Below are 14902 nucleotides of genomic sequence, written 5' to 3' on the forward strand. Positions count from 1 at the left end.
CTTTTTGCATTGTTTTGTTTTTCCTGATACGTCATATCCTGCCTGCCTTTACATGATGTCACATCCTATTACGTCACATCCTGTCCGTCTTATATAAATGCTCTCCTAGCGCGTCTCTCTCTTCTTTCCTCTCTGTCTCCCCTCAAGCGACCTCACAATGTCCCTGCTGCCTACAAGAGTAAAATAAGTTATTCTGTTCAACACCTGGCTTCCAGCTGATTTCACCATCCCACTTCTAACACTCTGAAGAGCCACGAACCAGGAAGGAACGATCACTTTTAACCCATCACTTACTCTCACCTTGAGCTAGCTGACTGGTCATTTAAAATACACAAGGTGTGATTATCTTTACTTTCCCTTCAAATTGGCGGTAAACTCCAAATGGCAGTGCCCCCCCCCCCCAAAAAAAAAGCTTGAATTCACCCCCCCCCCCCCCCCAATTTTTGCTAGCGTGCTGCTTACCATGAACTAAGTTGAATGCCTTGCAATTATGCGGTGGTCATATTTCAAGTCAAGACTCACAAAATAAACGACATCTCGTATCTGCGTTGAGTCATAATAACAATAACAACAACAACAACAATACTACTACTACTACTACTACTACTACTACTAATAATAATAATAATAATACATTTCATTTTTAAGTGCCTTTCAAAACGCTCAAGGTCACTTTACAGTCACAGGATAAGTTTTTCTGTGGGTGAGCAGCGGCAGCCACACGCGCCAGCGTTCACTCAACCGGGAATAACTCAAATAGATAGAATGCTAGCTAGTTAATATATAGCTAGATAGCTAATAGCTAGCTAGCCAGATAGCATCATGCGCATCTCAAGGCACCACAGAAGAAGGAATGAAAATGTCATTTGCCCATGATATATCACCCTTTGAGAAGAAAGAAAGAAAAAAACACATGAACAACTTGTGTGTCATTCACGGTGGTTTGGAAGCGATTCCAATCCAAATGGCGGCAGTGCTCCGTGTGGTTTTGTACTCATGCATTTTGTTATGCTTGGGTTTTCCAAACCATTGAAATTTTATGATGGTTCAAAAAGGAAGAGCTGCTGGTGTTGCACCTAAGTGTGTCAAACACTTTTGTTTCGGCTATAACAGAACAATAAAACATAGATGTAGTGGACCATGAATAGTTTTCTTTGCCATACACAAAGTACTACACTTATAAACAATGCTTTCTATTGAAATACATTCTGTATTAGTTTGAAGAAAAGTAAAAGTGAAACGTGTACAGTCCTCACAATCAGAGGTATTTTCCCCTCTCTGAAGAATAACGGATATTAGTGCCGTACTGATGAGCTCAGAGGAGGTGCGGCATCTCAATGAAATGTACACCCATCAGTGTGTCTTAGACAGTCCCCTGTTTATCCGTGTTTAATAATGTCAGAACTGTACTTTTTTAATTGATGAAGTACAATAGTATAAAGTATTATTTTTCCTCATGATAATACACACACACATATATATATATATATATATATATATATATATATATATATATATATATATATATATATATATATATATATATATATATATATATATATATATAATTTTGGTGCGGAATGGATTAATATAAGTTCCATTCATTTCAATGGGAAAAGATGATTTGAAATTTCAAGTTACGAGCATGGTCACAAAAGTAATGAAATTAGTCCCTCAATGCACCACTGAACTATTTAATTGCTTTAGTATCATGTTTCCTTCTGATTCCTCAAATGAAACGTCTTCATAATTTCCCTCCGATTTGGGTGCGAAGAAGTGAGTCAAGAGGCAGAGCTAGCATCAGCCGCTATCTGTTAGCATTGCATTCTGGGACGATTAGAGATGCCTGTCTGACATCTCATAGATTTAGACTTAAATAAGTGTGAGACGTCACGTAAAACTCACCGAATCTCTTGTAGCCAAAGGACTGCACCTCCTCCTCTTCCCCAAAGTCGTCTGAAATGGAGGAAATAAATGTGATCTTGAGAAAAAGTCCACAGTTCCACCACCGCATAGAATTAATGAAGCTAAAGCCCTACTTAACTCATTCACTGCCATTCCCGAATTTATTCAGGAATTGAAAAGTGTGACGTGGAGCGCCAGTCCTAAATTTGTTCGGGTTTTGGTTTTTCTTGCGGGTGGTGCCGATAAAGCGCTGTTCAGACCTCTGGCAATGTCTTTCCCTTTCATGAGGGGGCAACATTTGCCTTTTGTCCATGTTAGCGCTTTGTTGCAGCTTCAGCTGTTGTCAAAGCACTGTATAAACCAATATGTATCATATTGCATTTTGTACAGCCACCTCCATTTCAAGCTCATATAACTCCAGACCCATATAACTTGGGTATTAACTCTTTTTTTCTGATGAAAGAAGAGAGTCTAAGGTTTGTTATGCTGAATTGAATGTTTATGTTGTCCTAAAACTCAATATTCTGTTGGTCCTGGAATTTGAGTGAAAATGACAACAACCCTGGCTCTCGAGTGGGCACATGTCTGGCAGCGAATGAGTTAACCAATGTGTCTTCATCAATAAAAATCAGAACATATGTTTTGGTTGCTTGTTGCTAGGCAGAATTTCTCAGACTCAATCATTATTTAATAATAGAAAAATGGTGAAATAGAGCATCAATCCACGGCAATGGCCAACATAATTATAACAATAACCAAATATTGTATGAAGAAACAGTTCAAACTAATTAATCCAATTCCAAATGATATTGAGTGAGGTTTCACTGTATTTTCGAATGTATAGCAGAATAGCATGACAACTATGTCTTTGTGCCACACGCGCACACACACACACACACACACACACACACACACACACACACACACACACACACACACACACACACACACACACACACACACACACACACACACACACACACACACACACACACACACACACACATATTCACGCATGCACATACACAACCCGTTAAGTGAAAGCAGATGGGGGGGTTCGAGTTGTTGCCGACACATTCCACAGGTCGCACAGTGTGGCCAAACAAAAGCGACAGCTCGAATGCACTTCACACACACACGCGCTATATACAGTATGTACATCCAATATCCTGTATGAAATTACCTTTCATTGTACTTCTTTGTTGTACCTCCCATCCATTCACTGCATTGTTCTGGTCCCCTGAAACTCCACTTTTTTTGCACAGGAGTTACTCCATCACATGCACCGATCCATTCGTCACGATCAAGTTGATGCTGTAAAACTGCAGGATTCCTGCAACAAAAAGGCTGTTTTGTATTTTTTATACTGGCTAAACACAAGAAAAATAAGTGAAAAATTGTTCGAGTCAAGGTGAGTGTGTGGGAAGAAAGAAAAGAGGAGAACGAGAGCGCTGTGGCAAGAGAGGAAGTGCTGGAAAAGCCTGCGAGGCTGTTTAGAGAAAGAAACCACGTGTTCCCACATCTGGCTGCACCGTTTTGCATGAGCACCCAGCCCCCTAGTTTAGTGTGTGTGTGTGTGTGTGTGTGTGTGTGTGTGTGTGTGTGTGTGTGTGTGTGTGTGTGTGTGTGTGTGTGTGTGTGTGTGTGTGTGTGTGTGTGTGTGTGTGTCGCGAAACATGTAAGCATTCGTGTAGTTTATAATGAATAATTATCGTAAAATTAACCAAAATTAAATAAATGGTAAATGTTGCATGACACTTTTACATGGTGGTTTGACAATGCTAAATAAAATCTGATCATATGCAACATGTATGTAAAAAAATATATAGTAAAATAAAATAATGCAAAGAGTGATGCGAGTTTCAAGCACAGTATAAAATCAAAATGACTGCACTCTAAATTTAAATCTAAATGCACCTAAAATAAAATCTAAGCATACAAAATATAATAAACAAGAATACCATATATGCTGATCATTCGGACCCTCCGCACCCTGCCCACCACCTTTTCCAGCAACTCCCCTCAGGCAGGCGCTACCGATCCATGCACACTAAATCCAGCAGACATTTAAACAGCTTCTTCCCCCGTCGATTAACTTTCTAAACAGTAACCTAAATATAACTGTATAGTACCTCCTTGCAATTTTTTTAGGATGATACGAGTGCAGCATGTTCGACCGGAGACAAATTCCTTGTGTGTTCTACATACTTGGCAATAAAGCTAATTCTGATTCTGATTCCATTGTGCTTTAAAAACCAACATGGACGCATTTGTATAGCCTATAATGAATAATGATAGTAAAATTAACAAAAATAAAATAAACGATAAATGTTGCACGACACTTTTACACGGTGGTTTGGCAATGCTCAATAAAATCTGACCATATGCAACATTTATGTAAAATAATAAAACAATATCAAAGTAAAATAATACAATGTAAAGATAGCAAGTGAGGCGAGTTACAAGCAAAGTCTAAAATCATAATGACAGCATTCTAGTCATCTAAAATAAAATCTAGGCATAAAAAAATGAATACAAAATATAATAAACAAGAATATGATATATGCTGATCATTCGGACCCTTCGCACCACCTTTTCCAGCTATTCCCCTCACTTAAACAGCTTATTTCCCCAAGCCATTAACTCTCTAAACAGTAACAAAACTATAACTTTATAGTGCCTCTTTGCAATTTTTTTTCATGATGATACTAGTGCAGCGTATTCTATCGGAAACAAATTCCTTGTGTGTTCTACATATTTGGCGAATAAAGATCCATCTGATTCCATTGTGCTTTAAAAACCTTGTGCTCATGAAAACAAGATGCGTACACTGTAACAATACTCACAGTCACATATTCTTTAAACTCTCCAAAGAACCATTCATATTAGTGCCGTACTGATGAGCTGAGAGGAGTTGAGACGTCTCAATGAATAGTGAAGCTATCTGTCTGTCTTTTATCTGGCAAAGCGGCACACCGAACTGGAAAGGAATTTTTGACCTGCGTTGGTTATAAAAGTCACAATTGAAGAAATACAGAAGTATAAAAATTGCAGTTGGGCACTTTTAACTTTTTTGTGAATGGATCTGAGGAAGGCGCACCATTATACTGGGGTAAGTTTTGTACGTGGAGTAAATTGCTCCAAGACGCTCTCGACTGACATAATGCCGTTCCTAAACGTCTCGTTGAAAACAAAGCAGGGCCTGGCAGCGGCCAACAACATGTTGAATGCGGGATTATCGGGCGCGGATGTGACGCAAAGTCGCTAATAGGATCACGAATCACGCTCTGGGTGGAAAAAGCGCAAACAAACCTGGCACCAAGCAGTCAAAGCAGTGACACAGTGTTTTTCTTACGCTGTCAGTGAATCTTCAAGGCGGTAAGTCAACTTTTTCCTCCAACCTGTGTTTTGACATTGCTTTCAATGAGGCGGCTGGGGGCAGACAATATATATATATATATATATATATATATTTTTTAAATTATTTGATTTTTTATTATTTTTTTTGGTCTGCCCCCAGCCGCCTCATTGAAAGCAAAAAAATAATCATTAAAACCTTTCATGTCATTTTGTAAGTTCAACTCATCGTTCCAAATAGGGAAAAAGAAGAAAACAAATATACTACTACTACTACTACTACTAATAATAATAATAATAATACATCACATTTTAAAGGACAACTGACATCTCCGGACAAGCTGTGCCCATTATTTGTAAAATGGCTTCAAATGACTTCGACTGAGCGTATTTTAATAAGATTCCACCGCATATAGCTATATTTTACGTTTAAAGACTCGCTCTGAATATTCAGGAAGTCTTGTTTTTGAGTTGGTGACGAGTCCGTACGTGACGTCACGAAAGGACCGCCCCCTGACCGAAAAAAAGACACATTGTAGCAGTCCTTCCATCACGTCAATGTATTTTGCTGTACATGTTTGGTCTGAGAACCGTGTTGCACCCAAAAGCCGCCAGAAGAGGGAGTCCAAGCTACATATAAGGAATTTATCAGCCTGTGGAAGCGGAGGTGGCCAGTGGAGATCGCCATTTTGTGCCTCTTTTCTGGTGATCCAAAATGGCATGGAATAAATTCTTTAATCGATTGAAAACATGTATGCTTTCCTCTTCAGAACTATTTGAATCATATTCATAACTGGATGTGTAAGAAGAAAGCATATTCTCCGAATCTGAAGTCATTGTTTGGATTCTCCAGCAATGCAAGACGTCTTGACGTGACGTCACGAACTGGGGGCGGGACTTTCTGAAAATGCCCAATTCGCAGCTCAATTTTTTGCAGATTTTGGACACTAAGTCATTTTATTGGTGCATTTGAATAAAAATATCATACTGCGTGTTTTGGGTATTTTAGATGCTATAAAACGTTTTTCTGATGTCAGTTAAAAAACAAAAAAGTGACGTTGGTTGCCCTTTAAGCGCCTTTCAAAGCTCTCAAGGACACTTTACAGTCACAGACAAGCATAGGTACGATAATAAATAAAATATAATCACACATAGAATGCAATAAATAAAATACAATTATAAATAAAAACAAGAGAGAGCTACACAGAAAATGCAATTTTAAATAGGTGGGTTTTGAGATATATAGTATATATAGTAGCAATTGTGGTGTAAATGCTTTGATACTTCATATAAATTTTTGTATATTAGGAAATGAACAAAGAATTTGAATGAGAACGAATACAATCATAGAAAATCAGAAGAATAGTTTATCTGATTGTTTTTTTTTCTTAAAAATAAAATTAACTATTTCAAAGACTGTCTTGCTAATAATCATTCTATAAAATTATGAAACATCAACTATACTAACAGGTGTACATCAAATAAAGAAAACAAAATGTAACCCAGGAAACAACATAACGGTATTTAGTGATCTGGTTACACTTTTTTTTATTAATCCCTACACTTGAGCGCCCTCAAGTGTTGGAATTTATGCACAAAATCAAATCCTATTAGTTCTCTGTATCAAAATAGCCGATTGATTGTAACATGCGTGTGTGCGTGTGTGTTTTCAGCCTTTTAGCTCCTTCCTTAGGGGAGCATAAAAGCAATAAAATGAAGGTTGTGCTGAGTCTGGTTGCCCTGGCGTCCTTGGGCTTGCTTGTCAGCGGGGCCTCAGAGGATGGAAATGTCACAGAGGATGCTTTAAACGGTGAGTGTTTAAACTCACTCAATAATGTGCTGTTAGTAAGTATAAACATTCAAATCATATTTGGGAAAAAAAACGATTATTATAGTGTGTCCTTCAATACGGAAAAACAGCACTCCGTTATATTTGACTTAACGCATACAGGACAGCTATGATTTAATCATTCACTGCCATTCCCGAATTTATTTGGGAATTGAAAATATGACCTGGAGCGCCATTTCTGAATGTGTTCGTGTTTTGGTTTTTCTTGTGGAGACTGCTGATAAATAATATTTTTTTTTACATTTTATTTATCTTTCAAAGCTCTGAGGGACACTTTACAGTCAGAGACAAGCATAGAAAGAAAAACAGATACAATAATAAATAAAATACAATTATACATAGAAACAAGAGACAAAGCTACACAGAAAATGTGATTTTAAATAGTTGGGATTTGAAATGGGATTTGAAGGTGGGAAGAGAATCAATGTTACGAATGTTGGGAGGAAGTGAGTTCCAGAGTTTGGGGGCAGAGCGGCTGAAAGCTCTGTCCCCCATGGTGCTGAGACGGCGACGGGGCACACAGAGGTGGAGGGAGGCAGAGGATCTGAGGGAATGAGAGGGAATAGAAAATTGAAGAAGGTCAGGTAGGTATGGGGAGGGGCAAGCTTTAAATGTACAAATAATTTGAACGTTGATTCTATATATATAAAGCGCTGGTCAGACCTCTGTCAATGTTTTTTCCTTCCATAAGGGGAAGCATTCCCCTTTTTTTCCATGTTAGCGCTTTGTTCCAGCTTCAATTGTTGTTAAAGCGCGATATAAATACAATATGTATGCATTGCATTGTATTTTGGACAGCCGCATTTTAAGCTCATATAACTCCAGACCCATATAATTTAGGAATTAACTTTTTTTCTGATAAAACAAGAGTCTACGGTTTGTTACGCTGCATTGAATGTTTATGTCGTCCTGAAACTCAATGTTCTGTGGGTCCTGGAATTTGAGTGAAAATGACAAAAACCCTGGCACAGACGTGTACACATTTTTGCATGTCTGGCAGTGAATGAGTTAAGTAGTATGAATGCGTGTTTGTGACATTGCATTATAAGAATGCTGCGTCGTCTTAAACCTCTCTTAGTTTATCAGTACAGCCCTATTAGTTCTTCTATGCGGAGCACACAGAAGACGAAGTACTGTCCCATTGTCTGTTTACATGTGTTGCTGCACCGTTTGCACTCAGCCTGTTCTTTAACGATTTATTAAAGCATTGCATTGATTGCATTTAGCATTAGCATTGAGCTAGCAGGCTGAAAGGCAACACAGCGTGCTTGTTTTGAATCTCGCAAGTGTAATTCTCTTTGTTTTATGTTTAGTTTGCCAGTAAACCTTAACAGGGAGTAATAATAATAATAATACATTTAATTTCTAAGCGCCTTTCAAAACTCTCAAGGACACTTTACAGTCATGGGATTTTTTTGTGCGGGTGAGCAGCGGCAACCATTCGCGCCAGCGTTCACTCTACTCTGCATAAAACAGCTTGCGACCCCCTTTTTTTTAAGCCACCTCACCATTTGCTGAACTGCTGTTGTGTGCCAAGTAGAGTTCACCGCCACCATGGAGTAGTCATATCTAAATTTTTCACTCACAAGCCGAAGAATTAAATCAATGAAACAGTGGCCCGGAAAAAAGTCTCTCCTATGTTAAGTCACTGTACTTGGATGTTGAATTTCACATTGAACAGGTGGTCATACAAGCTAATCAAATTGTAATTATTGGATGGAAACGTGGAAGAGCATCATTGGATCAAGGGGGATGCTGCCCAATTTACCCATCAAAAGATTTTGTGGCATCTTCTCAGTGTTGTCCAAGGCTGGCGAGACAGTGGTGGGCGAGGAGGTGAAGCGCGCCTTGTACGGCATTGGGCAGATGAGGGAGGTGATGTGGAGAAACCAACGCAAACACGAGCAACTCATGAAGTCTCTGCATCACAGTGGAGATAAGAAAAAGGTGAATACTCACTTTCATTGTTCTTGCGTTACAAAACAAACCCCACTTTGAGGCCGAATTAACCTTTTTATTCCTCCCTTCCACCAGGGAGCGGCGCAACTGGCCCAGGATGTGACGGAAAAGCTGCAGGAGGCCGAGGAACAGTGCAGGGTCTCCTTACAGTCAGAGTGGGATGAGTGCAGACCATGTTTGGAGGACGCCTGTAAAACATTTTTCACCAACACCTGCCGCAGGGGCTTTGCGACGTTCCAGACCAAAGTAGGACAAGCCTTGTGTCCAGAATCCTTCATTCATTCCTTACTCACTCCATTTTTATATACAGTAACGTCTCGTTATATCGATATTCTCGGGAGTCGGAAAAAATATCGATATAACCAGACTATCGATATATCCGATCCTGCGGCATGTAAATTTTCTCCTTGCGTTCATAGAAATAGTATCGTAATAAGCAGTACTATCGATATAACGAGACTTTACTGTATCTGACTAAAAAGTTACATGGTGGTCTATGTAATTCCCTAAAAAAAAAGAATTAGTCTATACTCCCTCATCAGTATAATTTGTAGAACAAATCATCTCTTTCCATTGAAATGAACTAAAATGCCATTAATCGGTTCAAGCCGAGCACTGTCAAATTCACAAATTGACTAAGTGACAAAGGTGTGCTTTTCAAAACACATTGAACTTGGAAAAATATTGAACATTTCTGGTCTTCTTCTCCCATACCAGGTAGAGAACTTCTTCCGCCGTATATCGAGACGCTTCAGCGAGCCGACTGTGGAAGCGGACGACATCCTGGTGAACCAAGACCCAGACAGCCCCGACGCCGAAGTGGTTCGCATCCAGGACGCTTTCATCCGCCTGCGCCGGAAAGTCGGGTTGCTTGTGAACAGTAGCGCGGCCTTGGCCTCCAGGATGAGCGACGGACTGGACCGGGGGCTCCGCAGGGCTCTCCTTAGCGGGCCCTTAGCACTGAGCACCAGGGTGGCCCCTGATGACCCGGCCCGTGACTCTGGGTTTCTGCAAGGTGTGGGCTTGGAAGAAGTTCTGGATTCTTTCTTCGATTTTGGCCGCAGCGTGGTGGAGGAGTTTGGGGCGGTGGTGACGCAGGCGTTTGATGGTCTCCACACAACACAGCAGGAGGCCAAAGAGACAGGTGAGTGTTAATAAAGCTGACTTTGACTTTTGAACGCTACAAAGTTACCCCAAAAAAATCATGCAGAGTATACATCAAGTCAGTTTTACTTTTTGATTTTTGGTTGTAAGGTCCACACAGTTAAAGTCCACCCTCGTGTTGCAGAGAAAACACTGCCGTGGTCCCCCCCGCGGAACAGGAAGTTGTGCCGAGACCTGCGCAAACAGTCATCTGAGTGTTGGCAGCTGCAGAACCAGTGCGAAGCTTGCCAAGGGGCATTGCTAACAGGTCAACCGCAATGACCAACCACCGTTGACTGACGTCCTCACGGTCTCATGTCCATTCTCTGTAGAATGTCCCAATGTGAGGGAACTGCACGTGGAGCTCGAACGGGTGTCGCAACTGCTGGGCGTGTCCAGGGAGCAGTACGAAGAGGTCCTTTCCATCGTGCGGCTCCACACCGACGAGACGCTGGGCTGGCTGAGCGACATGGCTGCGGAGTTCGGCTGGGTGGGGCGGGCGGACACGGAAAACATCTTCCGCATCACTAGGGTGAGATGAGGAAATGGAAATATGTTGTCGTTGAACATCAATTCCACGGATATTGCGTTTGTACGGGAAAAAGGAATGCATCAATGAAAAGTAGACACAGGCCGTTATGAATTTGAGGAAGCCATTAGAATGTGTAATCCCGTCCACATATTACATATTGACCGCTCAACAAATGAATGACTAGTTTTCAAATTTGAAGTAAAAAATAGTTAGTATTATTGTGGTTTACATACCACAATTTGAAATTTTGGTTCAAACTTTAGCAAGCATCATGACACTTGACATGCTTGATTTGCTTTTGCGGGCCGAATAATATGATTTGGCGGGCCAGATTTGGCCCCCGGGGCTTGACTTTGACACCAGTGGGTAAAACCATTATGCAATGGACCATCACGTTTCCAAGTGCACAAATATCGGGGGAGATCCTATGTTCCCCTCTTTTCTTTGTAAATGTTGAAATCTCACACATGCTGTTACGACTTAAGTAAATTCAAACCTGACGTGATCTCGTTCCTAGTATGAAACACCCCCACAGAAGAATAAATCTTCTTTTCCAGGGTCGCCATAGCGATTCAGTGTCCTCCATCTTCAGAGGTTTGATCCGTATGTTTGTTTTGGTCAAGCTTTTATGTCGGATGCTTAATGTTCCTCATATTATTATTATTATTATTATTATTAATCCAAGTCATAGTATTCATAGACCCAAAAAATTAATACATTTTTAAAATACAGTACCATTTTGTGTTTGGGAGCCTTTTACTGAGCGAGTTGCTTGTTTTGTAGCCACAAAGGGACATAAGTCTTCTTGTGCCGGTTCCAAGCCCGGATAAATACAGAGGGTTGTGTCAGGAAGGGCATCCGACGTAAAAGCTTGGCCAAAACCAACATGTGTATCATACCTCTGAAGATGGAGGTTACTGATTCGCTGTGGCGACCCCTTGAAGGGAAAAGCCGAAAGGAAAAGAAGGAGGAGTTCAATGTACAGCACCTGTAGTATTCCTTTCTGTCCAACAGGTGGTACCAAAGAGCCAAGACAAGAACATGTCAACAGGGGAGACCCAAGTGGAGGTGAACATCCTCAATTCCCCCTCGTTGGCTCTGACCGTTCCAGAGGAGCTGAACCTGCACGATCCGGCCTTCATCCGGTACGTAGCCCAGGAGGCCCTGGAAAAGTACAAGGAGAAGATCAGGTAAATGGATGTGACACATTGGAATATTTAACGATATTTTATAAAGTTGTATTGATTTACGTTTGTGTTGTTGCTCGCTTCACAGGTACCAGGAGGATGAGTGAACAACAAATCACAGAGATCTGTAGAGATTCAGAATTTCAATGGATTAGTTGTTGTCTGATAGAGGAAAAACACAAGATTCCATTTCCATTACATCCAAATGTTACATTCGGATATTTATAAGTAGAAACTGGAACATAGCAAGCATATCAAGTAAAACTTTTATTCCTTTTTTTCTGTACAAAAATTCTATTTAGTTCCCATTATTTTTTTCCTCTATCTCTAGTTCAAGTTCTACCTTTTCGCCAAAATCACATATTAAGTTCTCCATAACCAAACATACAAACAAATTGAATTCAAAACATTTGAAAAGTTCACATCTTTGTCCGAACCGCTGGTTTCCCGTACGCAACTTTGTCATCGTGCACCTATGGGCTGACGCTAAGGGGGACAGCAACAGGAAAGTAAAAGTTGACTGTTAACAGCGATATTTTGTGGCATTAAGATGAACAAAACCATATGAAGCAGAGGAGTGAAAATGTTCATAAGTCTGGTGTATAAATAAATGTATGTCAAATATGTATACTGTTATTGATTCACTTACATTTTTTAGCTTAGCTATACAAGTGATGACATTTGTACCGTATCTTACCATATATGGTATTTGTACAACTGTTCCATTGCAAAAAAAAAAAAATGACAGAAAATAAACATTAAAAAAAATCCATGACCACAGATAATGCCCATCTCATATTAAAAAATGGAAATGAAAATACTTAGACATTCATTTTGAACTGGGGTGTGATTAAAATAACTCGCCGATGTGAAAGGAAGTAAAAAAAAATGAGTGCAACAGCGATCGTTTGATGTGAAAGTCGCGTGATTCAGATGCCTCAATGATGGGAATATTCGGTGAGAGGAATAAAACTAAAATAAACTCCTTGGTCATAGAATATGCCTTTTTTTGCATTTGGTCATGTTCAAAATAATTCAATGAAATAAATGAATGTATTGTTCTGGATTACTTGATAGAAAATCAACGTCAACGTAAGAAGGATATCCAAATCCTAAACATTCGAAAAATATGTTTCTTTGTGCTCACATATTATCACAATTATATTTAAAAGAAGGAAATTGTTCAGTTTAGGACAGAAAAAAATGGATTTTTTTTGCATTTGTTCGTAATTAAAATAACTGCAAGAAAGCATGTGAAAGAACATTAAAAAAAGGCATTCATCCACCTTTTCACACTTGCTAAAATACAGTTTTTGTCTTGCACATACTGTACATACTTGCATCAAGCCCCATCTGCATCACCCGCAATAAAATTTCAACAAAGAAGCCCAGCTTGTCAGCCTACAGTCATTCACGAAAAACTGTCCATCAAACAGACATGGCGACTCCCCAATATCAAAGAACTATTTTTGAAAAATGTTTTTTTAAAAAGGGGAGAAAAGTTGTGTAAAAGAGTCATTGTGTAAAAAAACAAAATCAGCATTGCATCCTGCAAGGATAGACCATCAATGTGAAATAAATGACTAACTACTCTGGTGCTGATCACAGTGTCATGGCCAGTCTGTTTTGTACCGAGATAAGATCTTGCGAGTCTACAGGTTGTCCCCCGGTTGGTATTGGGGCTCTGTGGCCGTGAAGTAGTCCTCCAGGAAGGACTGGATGTACTCAAAGGTGGGCCTCTCGTCGGGTTCCTTCTTCCAGCAATGGCGCATCATTTCGTGCAGTGAGTCGGGGCAGCCCTGGGGACAGGGCATGCGATAGCCGCGCTCCACCTGCTCCAGCACTTCACGGTTTACCATGCCTGCAAACCACAACACCGACAGGGTCAGGTATGTCACAAAAAATAAAATCCCTGATCCACTGGAGAAAAGGACGCTTTGATCCTCACCCTCTTTCATCTACAACTGTTTCATGTAACAAAGAGGGGACAGAAAGTGCTGAAGAATGAATGACTGTGTCTGTTTTGTCATATTATTTGTATAATGTTTTTTTATTTGCAATTTAGAAATATCATGCTCCAATGAATGCATTCTGGTTTATTTCAATTCGTTTTGTATACTAGATCCGAGCATTGTCATCAAATGCTGAGTATAGTATAGTTATCTAGCTAGCTAGCTATCCAACTAGCTAATTTATCCTGTGAAAAGTGACCTTGAGCGTTTTGAAAGGCGCTTAGAAATGTATTATTATTATGATGATGATGATGATGATGATTATTATTATTATAGTTTTGCTTTTTTGAATGTTGCTGTGCCGATGACCATTTTGTGTTTGGGAGCCATGTTCATATTTATTAAGTTGATAGAGTTGCTTGTTCTGTAGCCTTTAATCATCCCACAATGGGGAAATTGTATGTATTATTTGACTTGAATTAAAAATTGTTTATATATTAGAAAAATCGATTTTAGTCCAATATTTTTTTTAATTTGCCATTTAGAAATATATTTCAATGAATGTATTTTGGTTTATTTCAATTAGTTTTGTATACTAGATCAGAGCATTGTCATCAAATGGTGAGTATAGTTTTGCTTTTTTGAATGTTGCTGTGCTGATGTCTATTTTGTGTTTGGGAGCCTTTTACTGAGCATCTTCATCTTTATTAAGTTGATGGAGTTGCTTGTTCTGTAGCCACAAGGGGACATAAGCCAGTGTCTTCTTGTGTCGGTCCTAAGCCCGGATAAATACAGAGGGTTGTGTCAGGAAGGGTATCTGACGTAAAAGCTTGGCCAAAACAAACATGCGAATCAAACCTCTGAAGATGGAGGACACCGATTCGCTGTGGAGACAACTTGAAGGTTAAAACCGAAAGGAAAAGAAAAATATTTAGGTTTTTTTTTTGTTCTTTAGACTTCAAGATGGCATTGCGAGAGAGGCTACTTTTCCAGCAGCTCTTGGAGTTTGTTTTTCGAC

General features: G+C 39.7%; 4 protein-coding genes across 4 annotated transcripts in view; 1 reads left to right on the forward strand and 3 right to left on the reverse strand.

The window, feature by feature from the left end:
- colec12 (collectin subfamily member 12) overlaps window positions 1-9016 on the reverse strand; it is a 24049-nt gene extending 15033 nt beyond the window's left edge. Inside the window, exons 1-3 of the mRNA XM_089008833.1 lie at window positions 8880-9016; window positions 3089-3238; window positions 1906-1956 (exon numbers count right to left, since the gene is read on the reverse strand). Of these exons, the coding sequence (XP_088864959.1) occupies window positions 1906-1956; window positions 3089-3095 (58 nt within the window). The 5' untranslated portion in view covers window positions 3096-3238; window positions 8880-9016. The remainder of the gene's footprint in view (window positions 1-1905; window positions 1957-3088; window positions 3239-8879) is intronic.
- Window positions 1-14902, reverse strand: part of tmem236 (transmembrane protein 236) — a 62964-nt gene that overhangs the window by 37217 nt on the left and 10845 nt on the right. The window lies entirely within an intron of this gene.
- On the forward strand, window positions 5184-12558 carry clul1 (clusterin like 1). Its single transcript, XM_089008837.1, has 9 exons — window positions 5184-5283; window positions 6936-7072; window positions 8910-9058; window positions 9146-9316; window positions 9788-10214; window positions 10359-10481; window positions 10546-10745; window positions 11760-11935; window positions 12021-12558. Exons 2-9 carry the CDS (start codon window positions 6976-6978, stop codon window positions 12037-12039), a joined length of 1362 nt encoding a protein of 453 aa, XP_088864963.1. The 5' UTR covers window positions 5184-5283; window positions 6936-6975; the 3' UTR covers window positions 12040-12558.
- yes1 (YES proto-oncogene 1, Src family tyrosine kinase) overlaps window positions 12187-14902 on the reverse strand; it is a 20895-nt gene continuing 18179 nt past the window's right edge. The window contains exon 12 of the mRNA XM_089008835.1: window positions 12187-13793. Within this exon, the coding sequence (XP_088864961.1) occupies window positions 13585-13793 (209 nt within the window). The 3' untranslated portion in view covers window positions 12187-13584. The remainder of the gene's footprint in view (window positions 13794-14902) is intronic.

Source organism: Hippocampus bargibanti, linkage group LG11 (genome assembly GCF_051943395.1).
Source record: "Hippocampus bargibanti isolate YZ-2025 linkage group LG11, ASM5194339v1, whole genome shotgun sequence".
NCBI classification, from domain to species: Eukaryota; Metazoa; Chordata; class Actinopteri; order Syngnathiformes; family Syngnathidae; genus Hippocampus; species Hippocampus bargibanti.